This window comes from Carassius carassius, chromosome 35 (genome assembly GCF_963082965.1).
Source record: "Carassius carassius chromosome 35, fCarCar2.1, whole genome shotgun sequence".
NCBI lineage: Eukaryota > Metazoa > Chordata > Actinopteri > Cypriniformes > Cyprinidae > Carassius > Carassius carassius.
In genome coordinates, this window is record NC_081789.1 from 10,013,061 (window position 1) to 10,038,326 (window position 25,266).

The 25,266-nt window shown below is 39.8% G+C and overlaps 1 protein-coding gene across 1 annotated transcript in view; it reads right to left on the reverse strand.

Moving 5' to 3' along the window:
• The window catches only part of LOC132115958 (transcriptional activator GLI3-like), a 340,310-nt gene that overhangs the window by 195,573 nt on the left and 119,471 nt on the right, over positions 1 to 25,266 (reverse strand). The window contains exon 3 of the mRNA XM_059524402.1: positions 21,071 to 21,313. Coding sequence (XP_059380385.1) covers positions 21,071 to 21,313 — 243 coding nt within the window. The remainder of the gene's footprint in view (positions 1 to 21,070; positions 21,314 to 25,266) is intronic.

Sequence of the window (25,266 nt, forward strand, 5' to 3'; positions counted from 1 at the left end):
ACAAGTGTTGACATTTCCCAACACCACAGCAGTAATGACTGTATTGAATGTAATGAACTACTTTACTTCTAAAATCGATACTATTAGAGATAAAATTGCAACCATTCAGCCGTCAGCTACAGTATCGCATCAGACAGTGAGCTATAGACCCCCTGAGGAACAGTAGAAGAAGAATTGTATAAACTTGTTAAATCATCTAAACCAACAACATGTATGTTAGATCCTATACCATCTAAGCTCCTAAAAGAGGTGCTTCCAGAAGTCATAGATCCTCTTCTGACTATTATTAATTCCTCATTGTCATTAGGATATGTCCCCAAAACCTTCAAACTGGCTGTTATTAAGCCTCTCATCAAAAAACCACAACTTGACCCCAAATAACTAGTTAATTATAGACCAATCTCGAATCTCTCTTTTCTGTCCAAGATACTAGAAAAGGTGGTATCCTCACAATTATATTCCTTCTTAGAGAAAAATGGTATATGTGAGGATTTCCAGTCAGGATTTAGACCGTATCATAGTACTGAGACTGCTCTCCTTGGAGTTACAAATGATCTGCTCTCATCATCTGATCGTGGTTGTATCTCTCTATTAGTTTTATTGGATCTTAGTGCTGAGTTTGACACAATTGACCACAACATTCTTTTGCATAGACTTGAACACTTTGTTGGCATCAATGGAAGTGCATTAGCATGGTTTAAATCGTACTTATATGACCGCCATCAGTTCGTAGCAGTGAATGAAGATGTATCATATCGATCACAAGTGCAGTATGGAGTACCTCAAGGCTCAGTACTAGGGCCGCTACTCTTCACGCTTTATATGTTACCCTTGGGAGATATCATCAGGAAACATGGTGTTAGCTTTCACTGTTATGCTGATGATACTCAGCTCTATATTTCTTCGCGGCCCGGTGAAACACACCAATTTGAAAAACGAATGAAATGCATAGTCGATATAAAAAACTGGATGACGAGTAATTTCTTACTGCTAAATTCTGAAAAAACAGAGGTGTTAATTATAGGACCTAAAAACTCTGCTTGTAATAACCTAGAACACTGTCTAAGACTTGAAGGTTGCTCTGTCAATTCTTCGTCATCAGTTAGGAACCTAGGTGTGCTATTTGATCGCAATCTTTCCTTAGAAAATCTCATACCAAGCTTTACAATCGTAATCGCGGGTTTATTATTCGGATATTTCGTGTGTACAGAGGTGTTTCAGTGTTGTTTTGGTCAGATAACTACCAGGAAGTGTACAGGAAGCATGTGACACGATGTGGCGGTGTCCGGTTATGACACTCTAAGATTGAAAACCAGAAGGACCAATCGGAGTCTGACTGACACACACGAGCTCCCAGGTCTGCACACACACACACAGAGATCGCTGGGAGAGGCTGTTTATCATCAGATCGCGTAAATCAGTGGAAAATAAATAGAAATGATGATTCTGTCTGAAGAAATATGAAGTAAACATAAGTAAATATATTTCCATATATCTCCGCAGATATGCATCTTTGGTCTATAAATCCTTATTGTCGCTGTTCAGTGAGTCTATGTGAACACAAATAAACCGCTGCAGACGTGACTGAATATGAATGAGTGGTGAATTTCTATTCAAAATGTGGCATAATACGGATTTATAATTTTGCACTCCTGACATAAATTACTAAATAACTGTCACTGCAACAAAGTTTTTATCAAAATATTGGTCAAATATCGAAGCTAGAGTCTTTAAACTTTCAATTGATGCACAGTTTGTCCAGATCAAGTAAGAGAGTGATGTTTAACGTGCTGTGAAAGTGAAACAATAATAAACTGGGGCCGTCGGCGATGTTTGCACGTAAAGGGGTTAATATCCAAATCCGTTAAAGGATTTTTAGGCTGCATTAATTAGGTAAACCGGAACCGGAAACACTTGCCATAACACCCTATGTACTTGCTACATCATTAGAAGAATGTCATCTACGCTAATATTTGTCTGTTTCTCTCTTATTCCGAGGTCACCGTAGCCACCAGATCCAGTCTGTATCCAGATCAGAGGGTCACTGCAGTCACCCGGATCCAGTACGTATCCTGACCAGATGGTGGATCAGCACCTAGAAAGGACCTCTACTGCCCTGAAAGACAGCCGAGACCAGGACAACTAGAGCCCCAGATACAGATCCCCTGTAAAGACCTTGTCTCAGAGGACCACCAGCACAAGACCACAGGAAACAGATGATTCTTCTGCACAATCTGACTTTGCTGCTGCCTGGAATTGAACTACTGGTTTCGTCTGGTCAGAGGAGAACTGGCCCCCCAACTGAGCCTGGTTTCTCCCAAGGTTTTTGTCTCCATTCTGTCACCGATGGAGTTTCAGTTCCTTGCTGCTGTCGCCTCTGGCTTGCTGAGTTGGGGTCACTTCATCTACAGCGATATCGTTGACTTGATTGCAAATAATTGCACAGACACTATTTAACTGAACAGAGATGACATCACTGAATTCAAAGATGAACTGCCTTTAACTATCATTTTGCATTATTGACACACTGTTTTCCTAATGAATGTTGTTCAGTTGCTTTGACGCAATGTATTTTGTTTAAAGCGCTATATAAATAAAGGTGACTTGACTTGACCTTGCTTGAAAGGAAACACGTCATATGGCACATTCAATGGATCTAGTTTTCAGGATGAATTTCTGATACAGAGAAGTAAAAAATGTAAAAAAAAAAAAAAAAAATCAAAGTCTGCTTTATTGCCAATTATTCCACACGTACAGCACATACATACATAGGTTATGTAATAACCTAGAACACTGTCTAAGACTTTATGGCTGCTCTTTCAATTCTTCGTCATCAGTTAGGAACCTTGGTGTGCTATTTGATCGTAATCTTTCCTTAGAAAGCCACATTACTAGCATTTGTAAAACTGCAATTTTCCATCTCAAAAATATATCTAAATTATGGCCTATGCTCTCAATGTCATATGCAGGAATGTTAATCCATGCATTTATGACCTCAAGGTTAGATTATTATAATGCTTTATTGGGTGGTTGTTCTGCACGCTTAGTAAACAAACTACAGCTAGTCCAAAATGCAGCAGCAAGAGTTCTTACTAGAACCAGGAAGTATGACCATATTAGCCCGGTCCTGTCAACACTGCACTGGCTCCCTGTCAAACATTGTACAGATTTTAAAATATTGCTTATTACTTATAAAGCCCTGAATGGTTTAGCACCTCAGTATTTGAATGAGCTCCTTTTACATTATAATCCTCTACGTCCGCTACATTCTCAAAACTCAGGCAATTTGATAATACCTAGAATATCAAAATCAACTGCGGGCGGCAGATCCTTTTCTTATTTGGCGCCTAAACTCTGAAATATCCTACCTAACATCGTTCGGGAGGCAGACACACTCTTGCAGTTTAAATCTAGATTAAAGACCCATCTCTTTAACCTGCCTTACACATAACATACTAATATGCTTTTAATATCCAAATCCATTAAAGATTTTTAGGCTGCATTAATTAGGTAAACCAGAACCTGGAACACTTCCCATACCACCCTATGTACTTGCTACATCATTAGAAGAATGGCATCTACGCTAATATTAGTCTGTTTCTCTCTTATTCCGAGGTCACCGTAGCCACCAGATCCAGTCTGCATCCAGATCAGAGGGTCACTGCAGTCACCCGGATCCAGTACGTATCCAGACCAGATGGTGGATCAGCACCTAGAAAGGACCTCTACATCCCTGAAAGACAGCGGAGACCAGGACAACTAGAGCCCCAGATACAGATCCCCTGTAAAGACCTTGTCTCAGATGACCACCACGACAAGACCACAGGAAACAGATAATTCTTTTGTACAATCTGACTTTGCTGCAGCCTGGAATTTAACTACTGGTTTCGTCTGGTCAGAGGAGAACTGGCCTCCCAACTGAGCCTGGTTCTCCCAAGGTTTTTTTCTCCATTCTGTCACCGATGGAGTTTCGGTTCCAGCTGTCGCCTCTGGCTTGCTTAGTTGGGGACACTTCATCACTTCATCAATGATGAACTGCCTTTAACTGTCATTTTGCATATTTACACACTGGTTTCCTAATGAATGTTGTTCAGTTGCTTTGGCGCAATGTATTTTGTTTAAAGCGCTATATAAATAAAGGTGACTTGACTTGACTTGACATACAGAGAACTGAAATTGCGTTACCCTCAGACCCTTGGTGCATACAGATAACACTAACAGTAGATCATAAAAATATAGATAGATACAGATTAAAATACAATTCAACTATACAAATAAGGGCATGTAAAAAAAAATATCATTATATTCCATTATCAGGCAGTGCCGAAGAACATTTCCACTCTCAACATGCTTCACCCTGAACCCTCCAGGTTAAAGAAAAATAAAAGAGGTAAGTCAAAGAAGCATAGGAATTTGATGCTACAACCATATATGGCAAAATAAGCTCTATTATTATCTGTGGTGTACTAGGCCAAGAGGGCTAAAATAGGTGAAGATTCACCCCAGAATGAAAGGATCAGGATGAATGAGTAAAAGAGATTTCTTACTAGTGCCCAAAGACAGCTCCAGGCATTTTGAGCCCTGTAAACTCTATCTGGGCAACAGCAGAGCCCCTCTTTCACAAATCCAATATGGAAACAATCATGCAGACCAGCCTTGCCCTTGAAGTGGTCAGTAGGAGTCTCTCTTAGGCTTGTATATTCAATTTGAGGCATCATTGTGTTTGTATGACTACAGAGCAAGTGAAAAACTATAGTCATGCTACATTAAAGGCATTAAAAATTCCCAGATTTTCCAGAAACTTTGGAACATAAAATAAAGTTATTCTTCAACTATGGTCCCGTTTGAGTCAGTGGACTATGAAGAAAGAAAGAAAGAAAGAAAGAAAGAATGAATGAAGGCTGACAGAGAAGGTTTCAGAATTAGAGACAGTAGGAATGTGAGGGCTGTAGAACAGTAAGAATGTGAGGGCTGATGATATGGCTTTGGATATGACTAGCTCAGGGAGTCCTGTACATTGTTCGGTTTCAGTTACTGGGTGACTATGATGTGGCATAGTTGTGGGTCAAAACAACCACTCTTCTGTTCCAAGGAAAACATTAAACAGGTTCTCCCCACTCAGTGACGCACCCACTGAGAACAAAGTACACAAAGTACTCTAGTTATTGGTGATTCTATTGAGCAGAATGTGAGAATAGATGGCCCTATTTTAACTATCTATGTGCATGGTATAAAGCACACAGCACATGTGCACTTGGGGTGTTTCTGATTCCAAAAAAACTGTCTGTGCTGCCGGTGTGTGGTCTAAAAGGGTTGTCCCTATTCTATTAATGAGTAATGTGTGTGTTTTTTGGCATAGTTTGCAATAAACCAATCATCTTCCATTCCCTTTAAGAGCGAGTTGCGTTCGCACCATGGCTTATTCATTATTTAACTCTTTCCCTGCCAACATTTTTGAAAAAAGTTGCCAGCCATAGCCAGCGATTTTGATGATTTTCACAAACATTTGATGGTCTAAAGCAGGGATAGGCAACTCCGGTCCTGGAGGGCCACTATCCTGCAGAGTTTAGCTTCAGCCCTCATAAAAACTCAGCTGCCTGTATATATCTAGTAATCCCGAAAACACTGATTGCCTTGTTCAGGTGTGTTTAATTAGGGTTGGAGCTAAACTCTGCAGGACAGTGGCCCTCCAGGACTGGAGTTGCCTATCGCTGGTCTAAAGTATATATTTTCGGTATGAATATTTGAATATGCAATACAGTACACCAAAATAAAGATCAAAGCCTCTCCTTTTAAACAAAATAAAAAAAAAATATCCTAGCTTAAAGCATTCCTTTTTTATAAACACTTAAATATAGGTAGGTTTCATAAAAAAATGTAAATTTTGAGCAAAAAGGTGAGAAAATCACATTTTTATCCAAAAACTACATCTGGATATTATTCAGTATGATTATCAAAACATAAATTCAGTAAATCGCTTCCATTAACACATCCATATACCACTTCCTGGATCATCATTTTACTCCATAACATTATGCAGTTTTCATTTATATGCTGTATATTGCTGATGATCGCATTATGATGATTGCTTATCTGTTCACATAAAAGAGATCGCTAGTTTTTCCATCCTGTTCACATGTGTTTTTGTTCAGGAGGTTTTTTTACTTGTTCAGAAGATGTGTAAGGTGCACAGACTGAACAGGTCTCCAGAGAGCAAATGGATCTGCTAATGCGCTAGCAAATAGGTAGGCTAATTCTGATACACACAGTGACTATCCATTATGACACGTATTAAATTTTTATATTCATGTAGCTTACACAATAATATTCTTTTACTTTTTTACCCTGTGTGTAATAAGCAAAACTTAATTTTTTTGCTGTTAAAATTAAGACTTTAAGTCAGGATGAAATTGTCCTGTTGGCTGCAAAGACACTTGATTATGATTGGATTGAGGCCTCAAAGAAGTTACTGTTTGAATTAATTTCCTACAACACAACGGAATCATAAAGGGCCACAGAAAGACATTAATAATATAAAAAGCTGTCTTAAAGTGATGAATGAATGTGGTGAAGACATTCCCAGATTTGTTTAACATTTTTTGGAAGAGTTGCCGCCAGTGTTCTTCGAAAGCATTGATGTTTCAAGTTTGCTTGAAAGAATGAAGCAGCTGAGTGTTGAGCTTTGTACTATGAAACACGCAATGCAATTACATGTTAATGTGGGTGAAGATCTACGATCTATCACAGTGGATATTAAATCGAAGAGTGTGTGCGTTGGAGCAAACGACGGATAGGATGCGAGGCGGCGGTATGGAAGGGTCGGCAGAAACGGTCAGAGCTAAAGTTACACGGATAGAGGCTACGGCACTCGGGGCCGCATCAGTGGAAGCTTTGGATATGGACATAGACAGCGAAAGGAGCTGCGATGGCGAGGTCATTATCTTTGAATGCTGATAGAGTGTAAAATCCTGTGACAATGGAGGGAGCCACAGGATTAACATCTTCCTCAGATTCTCTTAAGTGTAGTCGCATGGTGAAAAATGGTCATCAACAAGGTTTTGTGAATGCTGCTTTTAAAACAAGATCACCTGCTGTCATTCCCAGGCAGAAAAAGAAGTCAGTTAATGTCATGTCTGTTGTTGGTATGGGAGCTTTGGGCAACATCAGAATGGTTAAGACCAAACTGGTGAGTGTTTTTGCCTCCAAGTTTACACCTGACTTAGATGCCTTGACTTTGTCTGAGTACCTGAAACAAAAACTTGGACGCGATGTTGTTGAAACTATAGAAAGCAAATAAAGTTTATTGAAAGTATCTGCTGAATGTAATGAATGTATGACCCGCAGATCTGGCCCAAAGGGGTTTTTGTTAGACGCTATTATGAGCCGCGTAGAGTGGGAGTCAGCAGGTCAAATTCTGCCCCAGTCCTGGGGGAAAGTGTGCGCCCTCAGGTAGAATAAACAAGTGTTATACCCCCCATAGAAGTTTTGGGGTTGTGTCATACAACTTTCATTGTCTGTGTGTGGGCCAGAGTGTTGGGGATAAAGCCCGCCGTATGGTTGTGGACAGTCTGTTGGAGAACTGTGATATGCTTGCAAGAGACATGTTTAGCAATGCAAGATTTTGATAAATTGAATTCTCTTCATGATCATTTTCATGGTGCTGGTGAATCCACAGTAGATCTTGGTATGGATTTAATCAAAGGTAGGATATCTGGGGGTGTAGCCATACTATGGAAAAAAGTTAGACCCTCTAGTTAAGGTAATTAGATTGGATGTTAATTGGTGTATTTCAATACAGGTTGCTTATCAAGATAAGAATGTTATTATTCTAAATGTGTATACACCTTACTAATACCATCGTAATGAAAATGAGTATTTAAATAGACTAGCTTTCATCAGTTCTTTTATTGAAAGTTCTACTATTTCTAGTGTGTATGTCATTGGGGATATGAATGCGGATATTTCAGACAGAAAGTCTTTATTTTCCAGTCATATTGTTCAGTTTTGTCAAGATAATAAGCTAATTTTGTCAAGTGAAGTTTGTTTGCCTGTAGATAGCTATACCTATGTTAGTGAGGTTAGTGAGGAACACAACATCATGGTTGGACCTTTGTATTAGCACAGCAGATGCACATGCCTTGCTGAGGGGTATGAGTATTTTATATGATACAGTAACAACTGATCACATACCTCTGTCTTTTGTGATAAATGTTGAGTTTCTTGGAGCAATGTCTAATAATGAAAATAATATCAATGCAGCAAAAATGGACTGGTCAGCACTTACAAAGGAGGATCTTGTAGTCTATTATATGAATACAGATAGATGTCTGAGAAATATTAATTTACGTAGGGATGCAATTATGTGTATTGATGTTAACTGTAAAGATGCAAATAATCAGAGGGATATCTGCTCAATGTATAATGATATTGTTAATGCCTTGTATTTATTTGACATGACATTCAGCCAAGTAAAGTGACCCATACTCAGAATTCGTGCTCTGTGAACATACACCCGGAGCAGTGGGCAGCCATTTATGCTGTGGGTTCGATGCCTTGCTCAAGGGCACCTAAGTCATGGTATTGCCGGCCTGAGATTCGAACCCACAACCCTAGGGTTAGAAGTCAAACTCTCTAACCACTAGGCCACAACTTCCCTTGCATAGTTGTAGTAAGCCATTTTTTAAATCGAAGGGTATAATGAATAAGGCTAGGCCTGACTGGAGTAAATATGTAGCACAATATCAGGATGAAGCCCAGGAAGCTTTTAAATTATGGGTTATAGCAGGTAGACCCAGGCAAGGGCCTGAGCTTGAGTATAAGAAGTGTACAAATGCAAGATATAAGTATGCTATTCATTTTATCTGTAAAAATGAGCAAACCTTAAGGGCTGATTCTATGGCTATGAAGCTATTATATCATAATATCACTGGTTTTTGGAAAGATGTCAGAACTTTTAATAGATGTAGAGAATCTCTTCCTTGTACCTTGGATGGAGTTTCGGGGGCAGATAATATTGCAGAATTATGGAGACGGCAGTATTGTAGTCTTTTTAATTGCATCCAAAATTACTTGAATAATGTGGATGATATTCAAGTTAATGATCCAATAGTCATCATGTCATGTGAGGTGGATCATGCTATAAGAAAATGGCCTCAAAGTAAAGCCAGTGGCCTAGATAATATTTCTGCTATACATGGATATTTCAGCATATAGCCTACACTTATATATGGAAGTAAGAGGATAGCCCCTTTATTAGCTGTCTGTTTTACTGGCATTTTAATTCATGGTGTGTTACCAGACTCAATGTTGTCTGTTCTGTTAGCGCCAGTTATTAAGAACAAAACTGGAATGGCAGGCAACTTAATTATAGACCTATAGCTTTAGCTAGTATCCTGTCTAAAGTGTCAGAAAAAATCTTGCTGGATAGGTTAAATGTGTTTATTAATTCTACATACCAGTTTGGACTTAAGACTAAACATGGCACTGATCTTTTCATCTATGCATTAAAGGAAATTGAAAACAGGTATAGAGATAAAAACTCTTTAATTTGCTTCATTGATGCATCTAAAGCTTTTGATTGAATTAATCATGCAAAGTTATTTTTTAAAATGAGACAAAGAGGGGTGCCAGAATATATTGTGAGAATCCTGGTTTATTGGTATGCCCAACAGATGATGTGAGTAAAACAGGGCGATAAAGTTTCTGCCCCTTTTGGGAAGAGAAACCGTGGATTTCGAACGCCGTTGCCTAGAATCCATCTGGTGAACTTCTGCTCTCTACCCAACAGAACAGACAAACTTGTTCTGCTCTCCTGGACAATAAAGGATTTTTCACACTCTGCTGCTCTGTGATTCACGGAAACTTGGTTAAACGACACCATTCCAGACAGCGTGCTCCATCTGCTGGGCTTTCAGCTATTCAGAGCGGACCACAATGCAGAATCAACAGGGAATTCGTGCGGTGACTGGGCATGCTTTTACATCAATGAAAGATGGTGTACAGATGTAACAGTGTTACAGAAGATGTGCTGTCGTTCGATTTGCCGTGGGAGTTTCACTCCTCCACAAGCCCACATGAAACAGAAAATCGTTGATCAGATCACAGAGATAGAACGACAACACCTGTACTCTGTTTTAAACATTCTTGGGGACTTTAATAAAGTAAATCTCTCCTTTGAACTGCCTAAATACAGACATCACATCACATGTTCCACCAGAGACGGTAATATATTGAATCACTGTTACACCACAACAAAGGATGCATATCACTCTCTTCCACTGCAGCTTTGGGGCGCTCTGATAACTGTTTGGATCATCTTATACTGACATACAGGCAGAAACTGAAATCAGCTAAACCTCTATTAAGGACTGTAAAAAGATGGACTAAGAAGCAGAGCAGGATTTACAAGCTTGACCTCACTGATTGGAGTGATTTTGAAGCTGAATCCACCGATCTGGACAAGCTCACAGGGACTGTAACTTCTTATATCAGTTTCTGTGAAGACATATGCATTCCAAGACTCATCTAACTTACAAAAATGACAAACCATGGTTCACTGCAAAACTCAGACAGCTCCGTCAGGCCAAGGAAGATGCTTACAGGAATGGGGGCAATGTCTTGTATAAACAGGCTAAATACACACTGGAAAAGGAGATCAGAGTGGCAATGAGGCATTATTCTGAAAAAATAAGGACTCAGTTTACTTCCAGCGACTGGAAAAGTCTGAAGGAGATCACCAACTACAAGACACCATCCCCCAGCACTGTGGAGAATCACAACTGGCAGACCATCTGAATGAGTGTTACTGCAAGTTTGAAAAAACACCCGTCCTGAACACTTATCCACAAAACCATTTACACCTCCTGCAACCCACCTCTCCCCCACACCTGCAATTCAGATCAGAAAGGATGAGGTGCGCCAGGTCTTCCTGAAGCAGAAAAGGAAAAAAACAGCAGGTCCAGATTGTGTTACACCAGCATGTCTGAAACCCTGTGCTGACCAGCTGGCCCCCATCTTCACAGAGATCTTCAACAGATCACTAGAGCTGTGCGACGTCCCTTCATGGTTCAAACCCTCCACCATCATCCCCATCCCAAAGAAATCCAAAATTACAGAACTAAATGACTACAGGCCTGTGGCTCTAACGTCTGTGGTCATGAAGTCTTTTGAAAAACTGGTGCTGGCATCCCTGAAGGACATTACTGGACTCTTACGGGATCCTCTTCAGTTTGCCTACAGAGCAAACAGGTCTGTGGATGATGCAGTAAACATTGGACTGCATTATGTTCTGCAACATCTAGACAGACCGGGATGAGGTCTGAGACTTATGTGTGTGTGCGTGTGTTTCTGTTTCTGAGACTTATGTGAGGATCCTGTTTGTGGTTTTCAGCTCGGCATTTAACACGATCATTCCAAACCTCCTCCTACCCAAACTAACTCAGCCCTCCATGCCCACTTCCATCTGTCAGTGGATCAACAGCTACTGGCTGTCTGGTCCAATCTTAACAACCTGGAACTCAACACACTCAAAAAAGTGGAGGTGATCATGGACTTCAGGAGAAATCCCTTTGCTCTCCCCCAACACACCATCATGGACAACACTGTGCACTCTGAATGTGGAGTCATTCAGGTTCCCGGGCACCATAACGACGTGACGTGCTCTGCATTTAACCCATCCAAAGTGCACACACACAGAGCAGTGAACACACACACACACACTATGAACACACACCCAGAGCAGTGGGCAGCCATTTATGCTGCAGCACCCAGGGAGCAGTTGGGGGTTCGGTGCCTTGCTCAAGGGCACCTAAGTCGTGGTATTGAAGGTGGAGAGAGAACTGTACATGCACTCCCCCCACCTACAATTCCTGCCGGCCTGAGACTCGAACTCATAACCTTTCAATTGCAAGTCTGACTCTCTAACCATTAGGCCACAACTTCTCTCAGGACCTGAAGTGGGACATTCACATTGACTCCATTGTGAAAAAGGCCCAGCAGAGTTTGTATTTCCTTTGCCAGCTGAGTAAGTTCAACATGCCACAGGAGCTGCTGAAACAGTTCTACACTGCTATCATTGAATCCATCCTCTGCACTTCAGTAACTGTCTGGATCAGAAGACTACAGAGGGTAGTCTGGACTGCTGAGCGAATCATTGGTACAACCCTCCCTTCTATTTAAGAACAGTACTTATCCAGAGTGAGCAAAAAGGCTGGCAAAATCACTCTGGACCCCTCACATCCAACACACTTCCTCTTTGAACCGTTTCCATCTGGTCAACGCTACAGAGCTCTGAGCACCAGAATGGCCAGACACAGGTTTCTTCCCCCAGGCAATCCATCTCATGAACACTTGACAATAACTGTGAAACACACCACACTATTTATACACTCTTACACTTATTTATCTAACAGCATACTTAGTCTACACTTCAAAATTGCACATAATATACCTGTACATACAAAACTGTCTATTGTAATATACCTGCACATACAATTGTAAATTTGTATATTGTCATTCCTTACTTGTTGTATTTTTACATCTTTTATTATCTGTGTTTTTGTTCTGTCGCTGTCATTTTGTTGCACTGCGGAAGCTTCTGTCATGAAAACAAATTTCTCGTATGTGTAAACATACCTGGCAATAAAGCTGATTCTGATTATAAAGCTTGCGTAACTGAATATCAGGTCTCTTTCTATGAACACACTTTTTGTAAATAATATGATCACTGATCATAACCTAGATGTGCCCTAGATTTGACAGAAACCTGGCTAAAACAAGATGATTACATCATTTTAAATGAGTCTGCCCCCAAGATAAATTTTATAAATATGAGCCGCGTCCAAAAGGTAAAGGGGGAGGTGTGGCTACAGTTTATATTATCTGCCTCGGGGGAACTGTGAGTGGACACAGCTGCCTCGGGGGAACTGTAAGCGGACGCAGCCACCTGAGAGGGTAATGAGTGGATGCCGCCGCCTGTGGAGCTTTCGGAGCGGCCACGACAGAAAGACAGAAGACTGTGACACAGCAGGCATTGACATTTCCCAACAGCACAGCAGTAATGACTTTATGAACTACTTTATTTCCAAGATCGATACTATTAGAGATAAAATTGTACCCATACATCCGTCAGCTACAGTATCACTTCAGATAGTGAGCTATAGATCCCTTGAGGAACAATTCCACTCATTCTCTACTATAGGAGAGGAAGAATTGTATAAACTTGTTAAATCATCTAAAGCAACAACATGTTAGACCCATTCCAACTAAGCCCCTAAAAGAGGTACTTCAAGAAGTCATAGATCCTCTTCTGACTATTATTAATTCATCATTGTCATTAGGACATGTCCCCAAAACCTTCAAACTGGCTGTTATTAAGCCTCTCATTAAAAAAACACAACTTGACCCCAAAAAACTAGTTAATTACAGACCAATCTTTTATCTCCCTTTTCTGTCCAAGATACTAGAAAAGGTTATATCCTCACAATTATATTCCTTCTTAGAGAAAAATGGTATCTGTGAGGATTTCCAGTCAGGATTTAGATCATATCATAGTACTGAAACTGCTCTCATTAGAGTTACAAATGATCTGCTCTTATCATGTGATCATGGTTGTATCTCTCTATTCGTGCTACTGGATCTTAGCGCTGCGTAAGATACTATTGACCCCAACATTCTTTTGAATAGACTAGAAAAGTTTTTTTTTTTTTTGGTATTAGTGGAAGTGCATTAGCATGGTTCAAACAGATCGCCATCAATTTGTAGCAGTGAATGAAAAGGTATCATATCGATCATTATGTGCAGTATGCAGTATGGAGTACCTCAAGGCTCAGAACAAGGGCCATTACTTTTCACTCTTTACATGTTACCCATGGGGGATATCTTCAGGAAACACAGTGTTAGCTTTCACTGTAATGCTGATGACACTCAGATCTATCTTCATGAACCGGCCTACCAATTTGAAAAACTAACGTAATGCAGTCAAAAAAAAAAAAAAATGATTACTGCTAAATTAAAAAAAAAATAGAGGAGTTAATTATCTGACCTAAAACCTCCACATGTAATAACCTGCAACACTGTCTAAGACTCGATGGCTTTTCTTTCAATTCTTCGTCATCAGTTAGGAACCTAGGTGTGCTATTTGATAGCAATCTTTCCTTTGAAAGCCACATTTCTAGCATTTGTAAAACTGCATTTTTTACATCTCAAAATATATATCTAAATTATGACCTATGATCTCATTGTTGCCTGAAAAAACTACATTTCATGACACAATAACAGTAATATTTAGAAAATTGTGCTGGTTTTTGGGCAATGATGTTTCACAAGTCCACAAGAACAGACAAGAACGCATACTGAAAAACAGCTATTGTCTGTGTGAAAATAAAAAAATATGAAATACGCCCTTATATTTTTTTATTTGTGCAATCTAATGTAAATAAGCCCAACACTCATGTACAGCAGACAGAGCAAACGAGTGAAAGAGAAGCTTTATCCCCTTGTATCACACGAAAGTGATGATTCTAGTCAACCAATTAACATTCTGCAGTGTGATTAGCTCCACCTTTTAGTACCCTTTGCTGTGCTAGGTACCCCAATGGAATGGTACCAAAAAGTGGTGCAGTACGGTTCGCTATTTTGCTAACAACTTCTGACAGTGGAAACAGAAATAATTGCATACCGTGATGAACTGTACAGAACCATATCACTCAGTGGAAACGAGCTATAACATTGTTCGGGAGGCAGACACACTCTGACAGTAAAAAATTTTAAGGCAACACTAATTAGGACAACCGGAACTGGGAACACTTCTATTAACACACAATGTACTTGCTACATCGTTAGAAGAAAGGCATCTACGCTAATATTAGTCTGTTTCTTTATTATTCTGAGATCACCATAGCCACCAGATCCAGTCTGTATTCAGATCAGATGGTCACTGCAGTCATCCAGATCCAGTATGTATCTAGCCCAGATGGTGGATCAGCACCTAGAGATGATCTTGACACCCTTGAATGTCAGCGGAAACCAGGACAACTAGATGAGCCCCAGAGACCGATCCCCAATGAAGACCTTTTCTCCTAGACAGCCACCAGGACAAGACCACAGTAACCAGATGAGTCCTCTGCACAATGTGACTTTGCTGCAGTCTGGAATAGAACTGCTGGTTTCGTCTGGCCAGAGGAGAACTGGCCCCCCGACTGAGTCTGGTTTCTCCCAAGGTTTTTTTCTCCATACTGTCACCAGTGGAGTTTTGGTTCTTTGCCGCTGTCACCTCTGGCTTGCTTAGTTGGTGACATTTAATATCCTGTGATATCGTTGACTTGATTGCACAGACACTATTTAAACTGAACTGAGCTGGATGATGACATCACTGAATTCAATGATGAACTGAAAATTGAGTGTTTACTTTTGTCATTTTACATTATTCACACTCTACCTATTTAACACTGTAAAGTGCTTTGACACAGTCTGTATTGTTAAAAGCACTATATAAATAAAGGTGACTTGACTTGGCAAACAAGCAAAATAAATGGAAGTTTAAATTTAGATGAAAGGGGTAGTCAGTGTGTAGTGTGTATGTTTGGGCATAAAAAAAGATCTACAAAGTTAAAAATGTAAAAGTCTACTCCAAAGGGAGATATTTCATTTAAAAAAAATTTCCCTTTTCAAAAACTACAATGAATGGCTCATATTGTTTTCAGGGGTATTGTGATGTCACAAATTGGCCCATTAGAATATCATTCAAATAAATCCCGCCTTCGGAAATGTGAATGGTTGATGGGCGGGGAGGGTCAAGATCATGCTTAGAAAGCCTGGTTGAGTGCATCAGACAAGACGAAGACGAAGAAGGAGTGCTGCTGTAGCATCAAGTTTTTGCAAGTTATTACACATGCACCTGAATAATGATGTATGTAAATATGTATATTACAATTATGAAAACGTTTTTATAAAAAACTGCTGACAGTACAATACTGGGCAATGATGTAATCTGCAGAATTTACTCTTCAATCATGAGACTACAATGTTTCCATTATATTGAGTGCGGTTGTTTTTATATCGTTGTATTTCTGAAGGAAAATTGGATTTCATTTTCATTTTATCTTGCATGTAATGTAAATGCAGCATTTGTGAGCAGAGCGCTGCTTTGTGTACAGTGGTTACCAGGGAAACCTCGATCTCTACCACTCCAACAGCACCTCCTGCTGGCAGAGAATGAATTTATATATATATATATATATATATATATATATATATATATATATATATGCTGCCACAAATAGAAGTCTAAGTCTGTGGGAAACACTATTCTATAAATACATGTATAACAGTTTTACTGAGATTCTTGTTATAATGTTAGAATTAAAGAACAATTAACACAATAAAAATGCACTTATCTGTACATAGTAAATGCAGTTATTTTTAAGTGGTTGTTGACATCCTATCTAAAATGTGATTTAGCCCAAAAAATTAAATTAAATAAACCCAATAACATTACCTGTCTAATATGTCTTACAGTATTTTGTGTGGGGGGAGGGGGGTAACTATACCAGAGAAGAAGGAACTTGCTGCTTTGGCAAGAGGAGTAGCAGCACTGAAACACCATCTAAGCTGTTCACCAATCACAACGCAATGGGACAGCTAACCAATCACATCACATTTTGTTTTTCAAAAGGTGGGCCTTCATTAAACACAGAACTAATTGAGCCATTTGTGCCAGGCTAGGGAGAAAGGTATTGTAATAATGTAAATTATGTGAACAATAATGTGTTTTTCGAACAACCAAGCATGAGAGCATGGTACAGTTCTAGTACACCTCCAAAACTAAATCAAGACTTTGTAAAAGAACATAATAGGACTCCTTTATTTATGTCCAAGAAAAGTCCTGGTTAACCAACCAAACTCCATATATTAATTTCATACGGGTATCCAGAATACACAGTTTATTCTGGTTATGTTCATGTCTGACAGCAGATATTTACAGTTCAACTCTCAGAGAAGGGAAGCAGTGTGTTACACCCAGGACTATCCATCCAATATATCAGTCTCAAACCTTTTTCATTATCTCAGAAAGCCCTTGACAATTTCTTTGTTCTGCCAGCAGTGGCTTGGTATGCTCCACCAAGGGCAATGAAGTGGGAATATTCTCTTATATGGTGTGCACATGTGGAGCTGACCAGACAGAATTCAAGCAGTGACAGAAGTTTGAATGTGTCTGTGTGGTGGGATATCATCAGTCCCTCCTCATATGGGTTTGTCTGGACTCTGGTGTGAGGAATCAATGAGACTTTTGTAAAGGATTACAGGCTTCAGGAAACTTGGTAGATCTTTATCCAACAAGGAATGCAGAAGACTGAAACTGTAGTCCCACACAGCTGATCAAGCTAAAGGTGTGAGCCAGTTTGCTTTTGAGTGGGGACAGTACTTCACACAGAGAAGTTGTAGACCAGCACTAAGTAGGCTTAGGAGAGCACCCTCTATGCAGTAATGACACTCGTTGGCTTGAATGTCAAGGACAAGGGTGCTTCAAAGAGCTAAACTCTCGAGACTTTTAGGAAACTGTTTGTGAAAAAGGCACAAATGTTTTAAGACTGTAAGGACAGCCAAGACTGCACTGAGGAACATAAATAAACCTATTGTTCAGTAGAGTTTGCTAAGCAAAGGAAATGGCTTAGCTGGTGGAACAATCATGTGTATATCCAAGATTTTAAAACACTGCAAAACAGCAAGATTTTGTCCCTCCCTACTCGCCTTATTCAAAACATTTGCATTCCATCCTAAAAGTTCATATAAAAGGAAAACATTAATTTCAGCAAGCTTTAATTCCCCTAATGGGACATGGCTCTTACTGGCAAAGAGCACATCTGTTTAAGAAAACACAAACAAGAAGGAGAGACGACGAAGAGAAAGAAAAGAAAGGATCTTCCACTTTCTCAAGAGAGATAAGAAGTGCAATGCCAGCAAGTGCCTCTCTGTTACTGTGGCCCGATGACCTGCTAATCAGCAGACAATATAAACAGATGTCTCAATCCTAGCCGCATTTCACACTTCCACACATTTAGCGCTCTTCCCTTCATTAATCCATCTTTCAATACCGCTGTCTTATCCATACTGTGTATTAGCATGGTGCTAAGCGGAACTATGATACTCTTATCCAGTGTTTTTGTTAGAAAAGAGAATAAGGCTCAGGAACGACGGCTAATGCTAATGCTTCATCTAATGCTCACAAAGAGGGCTATTTATCCCTTGCACTCTTTATGCTAATCACGCCAGGCCTTTATGCACTTATGCAGTGGGTGTGTGGAGTTTTTGTAAATTTAGTGTTAGCGCCTTAACTCGTCAAAGCAGTAGATAGGATATTTGTGTGACTTTCTGAGAGGTTCTTGCTGTATATACTGTACCTTCCCCCTCCTCTGGCACTTGTCATTTCATGCTTTGCTCCTGACAGCCACTCCCAGGGTGCCGGGCTGTTTGTTGCCACGGTGACCAGGTGTGCAGAGGCAGCAAGTGGAGGCTCATTTAGGCGCATTAGGCCTTGACACGTGCCATAGGAAGAGTAATCATGCTTTACCTGCCTCTAGTACTAGTGCATACACAGCACAAAGAGCCCAACTCGCTCTCCATCACATAATCACACACACAAACGTGGGATCACACTTAAACTATCGCACACCTGGGACACATACAAGCTGATGGATCTCCAAAGTGAAAGAGAAAGGCAGGGAAGCTCTGTTGCACATGAGTGTGTGTATGGGGGTCAAGGTTTTTACACCTTAAATCCTGAAGTGGGTGAATGGTGCCAGCGAGGGTTAGTTAAGGGGTCTTGGCCTCTCATAATCCCCTCTGGTGAGGAGTGTACACAACATCTATGATCCACAAAGTACAATGAGCCCTTTATTCACTCATAACACTATTTTAAATATTTTTCTCAATCTAGACAAAATGGGTTAAAAAATGCCCCCCCCCCCCCAAAAAAAAAACAAGGGTCTACAAGACAATTAAATAATTTAAAGATATCTCTTATTCTCTTATTGTGTGTGTGTGTGTGTGTGTGTGTGTGTGTGTGTGTGTGTGTGTGTGTGTGCGTGTGCGTGTATGACTGAGTAATGGCATTTGCAAATTATGAGATTGTAGTTTACAAGAATTTATAAATAAGTTCACCTCCTGTTCTATAAGGCAGCTATAGAAATATGTGCTATGTGAGATGGGGAGAGGGCCTCCCACTCCTTCTAGAATTCATTCCATCATCAACTTTCTCCACTCCACAGTTCATTGCCACCCTGGTGATCCCCCATTCAGGAAGAATGGACCAACTAAGGGGCGCGTTTGACTTCTCATACTATTTTTGAACCCCTCTGTTACAATATCAGCCTTCTCCACCTGACCTCTGAACCCCACCACCCTTTCACCCCGCACCCTCCGCCCCAGCCTCCCCCTACAGACTCCAGCCACCCGGAACACCCCTATTTCATTTTTGTTCTTTCTTGCATTGCTCCTTCTGTCTGTCACTCCCCCACATTATAACTCTCTATTTTCTCTTCATGTCACTCTTAAAGGAAAACGGCACCGTTTTTCCATATTGCACTATGTTCTTCCCTCAGCTAAGACGAGTTGATATGAACCTTTCCTGTCTCAATGCGTGCACTCAATCACTGTAGACTCTGTAAAACTCCACCTCTCCCTCTAACTTCCGTCAATACAACCAATGTGAGGAGTTTTCAGGAGTGATGATATTACTGCGCCGAGGTCGAAGTACTGCGATGGAAGTGTTTAGTGGCTTCTAAATTCATCCTTGTTTGGATCCTAAGCAATGAATTGTGCTAAGCTAAACGCTAGCATCGTGGCGCCGCATACTACAGCGATTAAGTGCACACACTGAGAAGGGAGAGGTACGTATCAACTCATCTAAGTTGAGGGAATAACAGTAGTGTTTTCCTTTTAAAAAAACTCTGCCTATTTCTCTAGGTTTTTCTGTACAAATAAAGTGGCAGATTTGCTGAGGTGTTCACGCTTTTGTTAGTCAATATGTTAGGGGTCTGATGGGTTCGTTTGTGGTCTTCCTTTGTGCATTAAGATGGACAGACCAAAACTAGACCAACAAAAAGCAGGGCTGCTAATGAAAAGGTCTGAACAGTGATACATTAAATGGTTTTGCCAGATAGAATGAAGGTAAGGGCATTTCATTAAGTACTATAGATAAAAACTACACCATCAAACATAATTCAAAGCAAATTTATTGAAACTAAACAAGCCATCACACTGAACCCTCGTCCAGAGGTGATGTTCAGGCAATGGTGGTCTAAAAAATTAACCTCTTAAAAGGCTTTGACAAGCCTCATCTGTCTCTCTCTCCCTTTATTTCTCTCCTTTACTTTATCCTGTCCACTTACATGTTCTCTTGCTAAGAGTCTCTCATTAATATTAGAAAAATGACGGGGGAGGGGGGGGGGGGGGTATGGTGAGCAAGACGAGAAAGAGAGAATATGGAAAAGAACAAGGAGGGGGAGTTAGACCGCTTTCCTCTCTGTGGCATTTTGATCATGTTGCTGATGAGTGAGACTGGAGTTGTGTGCTTACACTCTGTCCCAATGAGGGAATTGGAGAGCAGAGAAGATCGGCCCCCATACTAACTTCCCCACTGAAAAAAATATATATAATAATTTAGTTGCCATAGTGAGTAACAAATCAAATTTCAGTTTGTTCCTCATACACATTTGCTGTATGCAAATTTCTTGGCACTTTCTATTTGTTACACACACACACACACACACACACACACACAAACACACACACACACACACACACACACAAACACACACACACACACACACACACACACACACACACACAGAGAGACACACACAAACACTCACAGACAGGACAATATCCTAAACATGTAATTTTGTATTTCTAATTTTTGAGTGGACTATCCCTCTAGGATTTAAGAATGTGCCTACCATATTTATAGGATAAAAGGACAAGGATGTACAGTATAGATACATTGGAACCAAAACATTAGTGAGTGGGTGTTTGTCCCAATATTGCCATAGGACATGACAAAGTAGTAACTCACTATAATGAGGGTCCAGGTATCCATTGCGAGGGTCCATGGCGAACAGTGTCCCCCGATAGGGCAGGGTGTGGTCTGCCAGGTGGAGCAGAGAGCTATAAAGCTCTTTCTTCACTAATGGGGAGCGGTCTTCTCTAGAGGTGGGTGGCTCTTCATCAAGTTTTCCTGATATGCCCAAAACCACAGCCTGCCCACTGATGGCATTACGCCTTTCACGACGATAGTGGGAAACTGAACTGTCATCCTCTAAATGAGAGAGAAATAAAAAGAAAGAATATTAGTTAATTTTTATTACTTTTTTATTTTAATGATGTGTACAGAGAGTACTATATATATATATATATATATATATATATACAGTACAGACCAAAAGTTTGGACACACCTTCTCATTCAAAGAGTTTTCTTTATTTTCATGACTGTGAAAATTGTAGAGTCACACTGAAGGCATCAAGGGCTATTTGACCAAGAAGGAGAGTGATGGGGTGCTGCGCCAGATGACATGGCCTCCACAGTCACCGGACCTCCCAATCGAGATGGTTTAGGGGTGAGCTGGACCGCAGACAGAAGGCAAAAGGGCCAACAAGTGCTAAGCATCTCTCGGGGAACTCCTTCAAGACTGTTGGAAGACCATTTCAGGTGACTACCTCTTGAAGCTCAACAAGAGAATGCCAAGAGTGTGCAAAGCAGTAATCAAAGCAAAAGGTGGCTACTTTGAAGAACCTAGAATATGACATATTTTCAGTTGTTTCACACTTTTTTGTTATGTATATAATTCCATATATAATTCCACATGTGTTAATTCATAGTTTTGATGCCTTCAGTGTGAATCTAAAATTTTCATAGCCATGAAAATAAAGAAATATATATATATATATATATATATATATATATATATATATATATATATATTATATTGCAATAATTTCACATTCAATCTTTGAATTAATGTAGAAACAACACAAAGACAGTATATATATTTTTTATATTTGTTTAATGGCAACTTTTTTATGACTGAAGGCGAGTATCACTGATACCAATACTACCGATGTCCCAATATATATATATATTTTATTCTTCTTCTAATATTTAGCCATCGACTATAGCCATAAAGTATAATATCTCCCAGTTTTCCTCCGGCTCCAAAACAGCCGGCCAATCAACGAACAGAGGGTGGGCTGAGAGCCATGACGTAGACGCTAAGCGACGAATTTAGGATTGTAGTTTAGGTAAGGGAATTCGAAAATGGACACAGAGACACGGGATGCAATTCACTCTGTTGTGGAGAATATTCCCGGCATTTGCCAACTGAAGCCAGAACAAGAAGAGTTTGTTTATTTCAAATTTTGAATGGAGGTGAAGTTGTGGCCTTACTCCCGAGTCCCGACAGGTTTTGGGAAAAGTTACATTTATCAACTGTTACAATCGTTAGCGAGAAACTGGGGAGGCTAATGTATGGCAAGGTGATAATTCTGATTGTCAACTTCCATGTTCACTCCGGTATTTCGCTCGATGGTTTTGTTTTCGCAGCATTCCTGTATTTACAGTGGAAGTTTGAGGTGGCTAAGCCAGTGAATAACACGTCATAACAAAACAAAAGATTGAAAAAAGACTATGAATTGGATTCAGAATGATAATCAGAATGTAAATGGAATTGATCAACACCACCACAAAGCTTGACAGTCATTTTTACCTCTTCATGGGTTGACCTTTTATGCCATAACTTTTACACAGTTTTGATACTGTTTTATGTCTGATGATCATGTTAAATTATTTGTGAAAGCCTTTGTTATTTCTGTTTCTCCTTCACTTGGGTTTTGGAAATTCTGTACCGAAGTTGTATAATGTGTGTATGAGCTTATTGACAGACTTTAGCCAATGATAATATCTGTCACAGTTATATCAATACTAACCTTATAGCTAATACTGTAATTGGAAAATTCATAAGACAGGTCCAAACAGATAGACAGACGGAGGCAGTAAATGAGGAAATATGTGAATATGGAATCTGGTCACACTAAGTCTTCAGGTATTGAGGGTGGCAGCGTTAGTGGTAACGTGTGCTTTAGGAAGCTCTTTATGGGCTTTGTGTGCAAAGCCTCCTGGGCTTGGCCTCTTCCAGGCAAATGTGCAGGTTCACAGTTTCAGACTAGAGCAATGGAGTGTCTCTGTATCTGCTCTTGCCACATTCTGTGAAATAAAACAGGACAAAATTCAACATTACAGCAGCAGTGAGGCAAGGATTTCCCACAAGCTTTCTCCTTCTCTCTCTCTCTTTTTTCAAAGACAAAGAATTCCATTGAGAGGGCAGCTGAGTCTTTTCCCTGCATTCCAAACTGCCCATTAAATGGCCTCATGGGTAGTATCAACGCCCACAAGCTATCCACCTCTCTCTTTCTCCTTCCTTCTACCATTCTTTTAACACTGTTCCTGCCTCTCCTCTTCACACACACAGAAAGAGAAGTACTTTCCCTATTTCTCTGTATGCAAGTAATCTGTTCTGGCTGGTAAAGTTGGACTTGCAGCCCACAGGGACAGAGTCTCAAGTGGTAAAAAATGGGGCAGAGAGAAGTAAGTTTACAGGGCCTTGCAGGATTTACAGCGTTTAGTGCTTGATCTATGCTGAAGGCATATGACCCATTATCTGACCCTATCTAGGGCCTCTCAGCCTAGAAATGGGAGTTAAGCAACCCATAATTCAGTGCTCTGGGAAAGCACAAACCATACACATCTACTGCTGAGTAACATCACTTAATGCTTTTTAATCTTAAGGAGTTCAGCTTATAACTGCAGCTGCAGGTGTCAATAATAAGGTCACCAATAATGTTATTTAAAGGGACAGTGACAATGTTTTCATTATTTGCTCACATTCATTTCATTTAGTGGAGATAATTCTCAAAGAATGGGGGAAGGGTAGGGTCACTGCTTTTAGGGTAACAGAGTTTATTGTACTCCATAAAAGTAGTCCATACATCATGTGCACTACATTCAAAGTTTTCTAAAGGTTTGATATTCCTTAAAAAATTTGACAATGTTTCTTTTTTTTTTTTTCTACACTGGTTTAGACAAAATTACTTCGTAAAATAAACACAAATATTTTGTATATGCAATTCTTTGTTTGACAAACATTTTAATAATTTAAATAATCTTATTCCACTAAAAAGAACCTTAAGTGCAATGGACAGGCTCAGTGGATATCACAGATGTCAATAAAGAATCTTTTTTTTTAAAGAGTAAACATACAGCACTGATTATGCAGCCATCCCCAACCCATCACAAGCTTCACTTATCATCACAAAATACCAACATCCCCTTATTAATTCCAACATAACTGAAAGTTAAAAACACATTTACTCCTTTTATTATTTGGCACAAAAACACATAAACACTTAATTTCCATATTTACTCTCGAAAACAAGAATTACCCTGGCCAGATTCAGTTAGTGCCAACAATATGAACTACAGTGCACATCATTAAATTCAATAGACATAATTGTGTTGCTTAAGTGTATTATAAGAAATTAAATTCAATAAAATGAAATTAATAATTATTATCACTATATGTGCAGAGAAAAATAAGACAAGCAGATCAGATGCTGATACTTAAAGATTTTTCGGATTTCTGTATAAAAGCACTTTATAAACTCAAAACTGCAGCACAGCATGCTGGGCCAAACACTAAGCAGGAGAACGAGAGCAGCACTCAACATCACCAGCAAACTGATAAACTCCAGTTTAATTACCTGTTTCACAAGTGTTCTCGTGCGCACACACACACAAACAGTCAATTCCACCATTTTTTTTTAAGCAAACTTCTAGACCAGACATCCCCAAAGAGCAAACCATGGTCCGGATCCAGACTCTAGCTTGGTTCCAACAAGACTGTGAGACACAACAATGGTAGCAACAATCAGGAAAAAACTGAACCCCCATACAGTATATACATAGGTATCTTGTCCTAACTTTCAATATTTATATCATATTGGGTTCAACTGATGATTTTTGTGTGCATGTGTGTGTGTGTCGCAGAGGGAGGGTGGAAAAATTCTCAGACACCACTGCTTTGGCTCTCAAGCCCAATATCCTCATTTTGACTGTTTAGGTGTTTTTTTTAAGCTTTAAAAGTTGTAAATTTATATTTATATAAGTACTGGCCAGACCTCTGCTGGGAAGGAAATATAGAGACTGCACCTCTTGGAA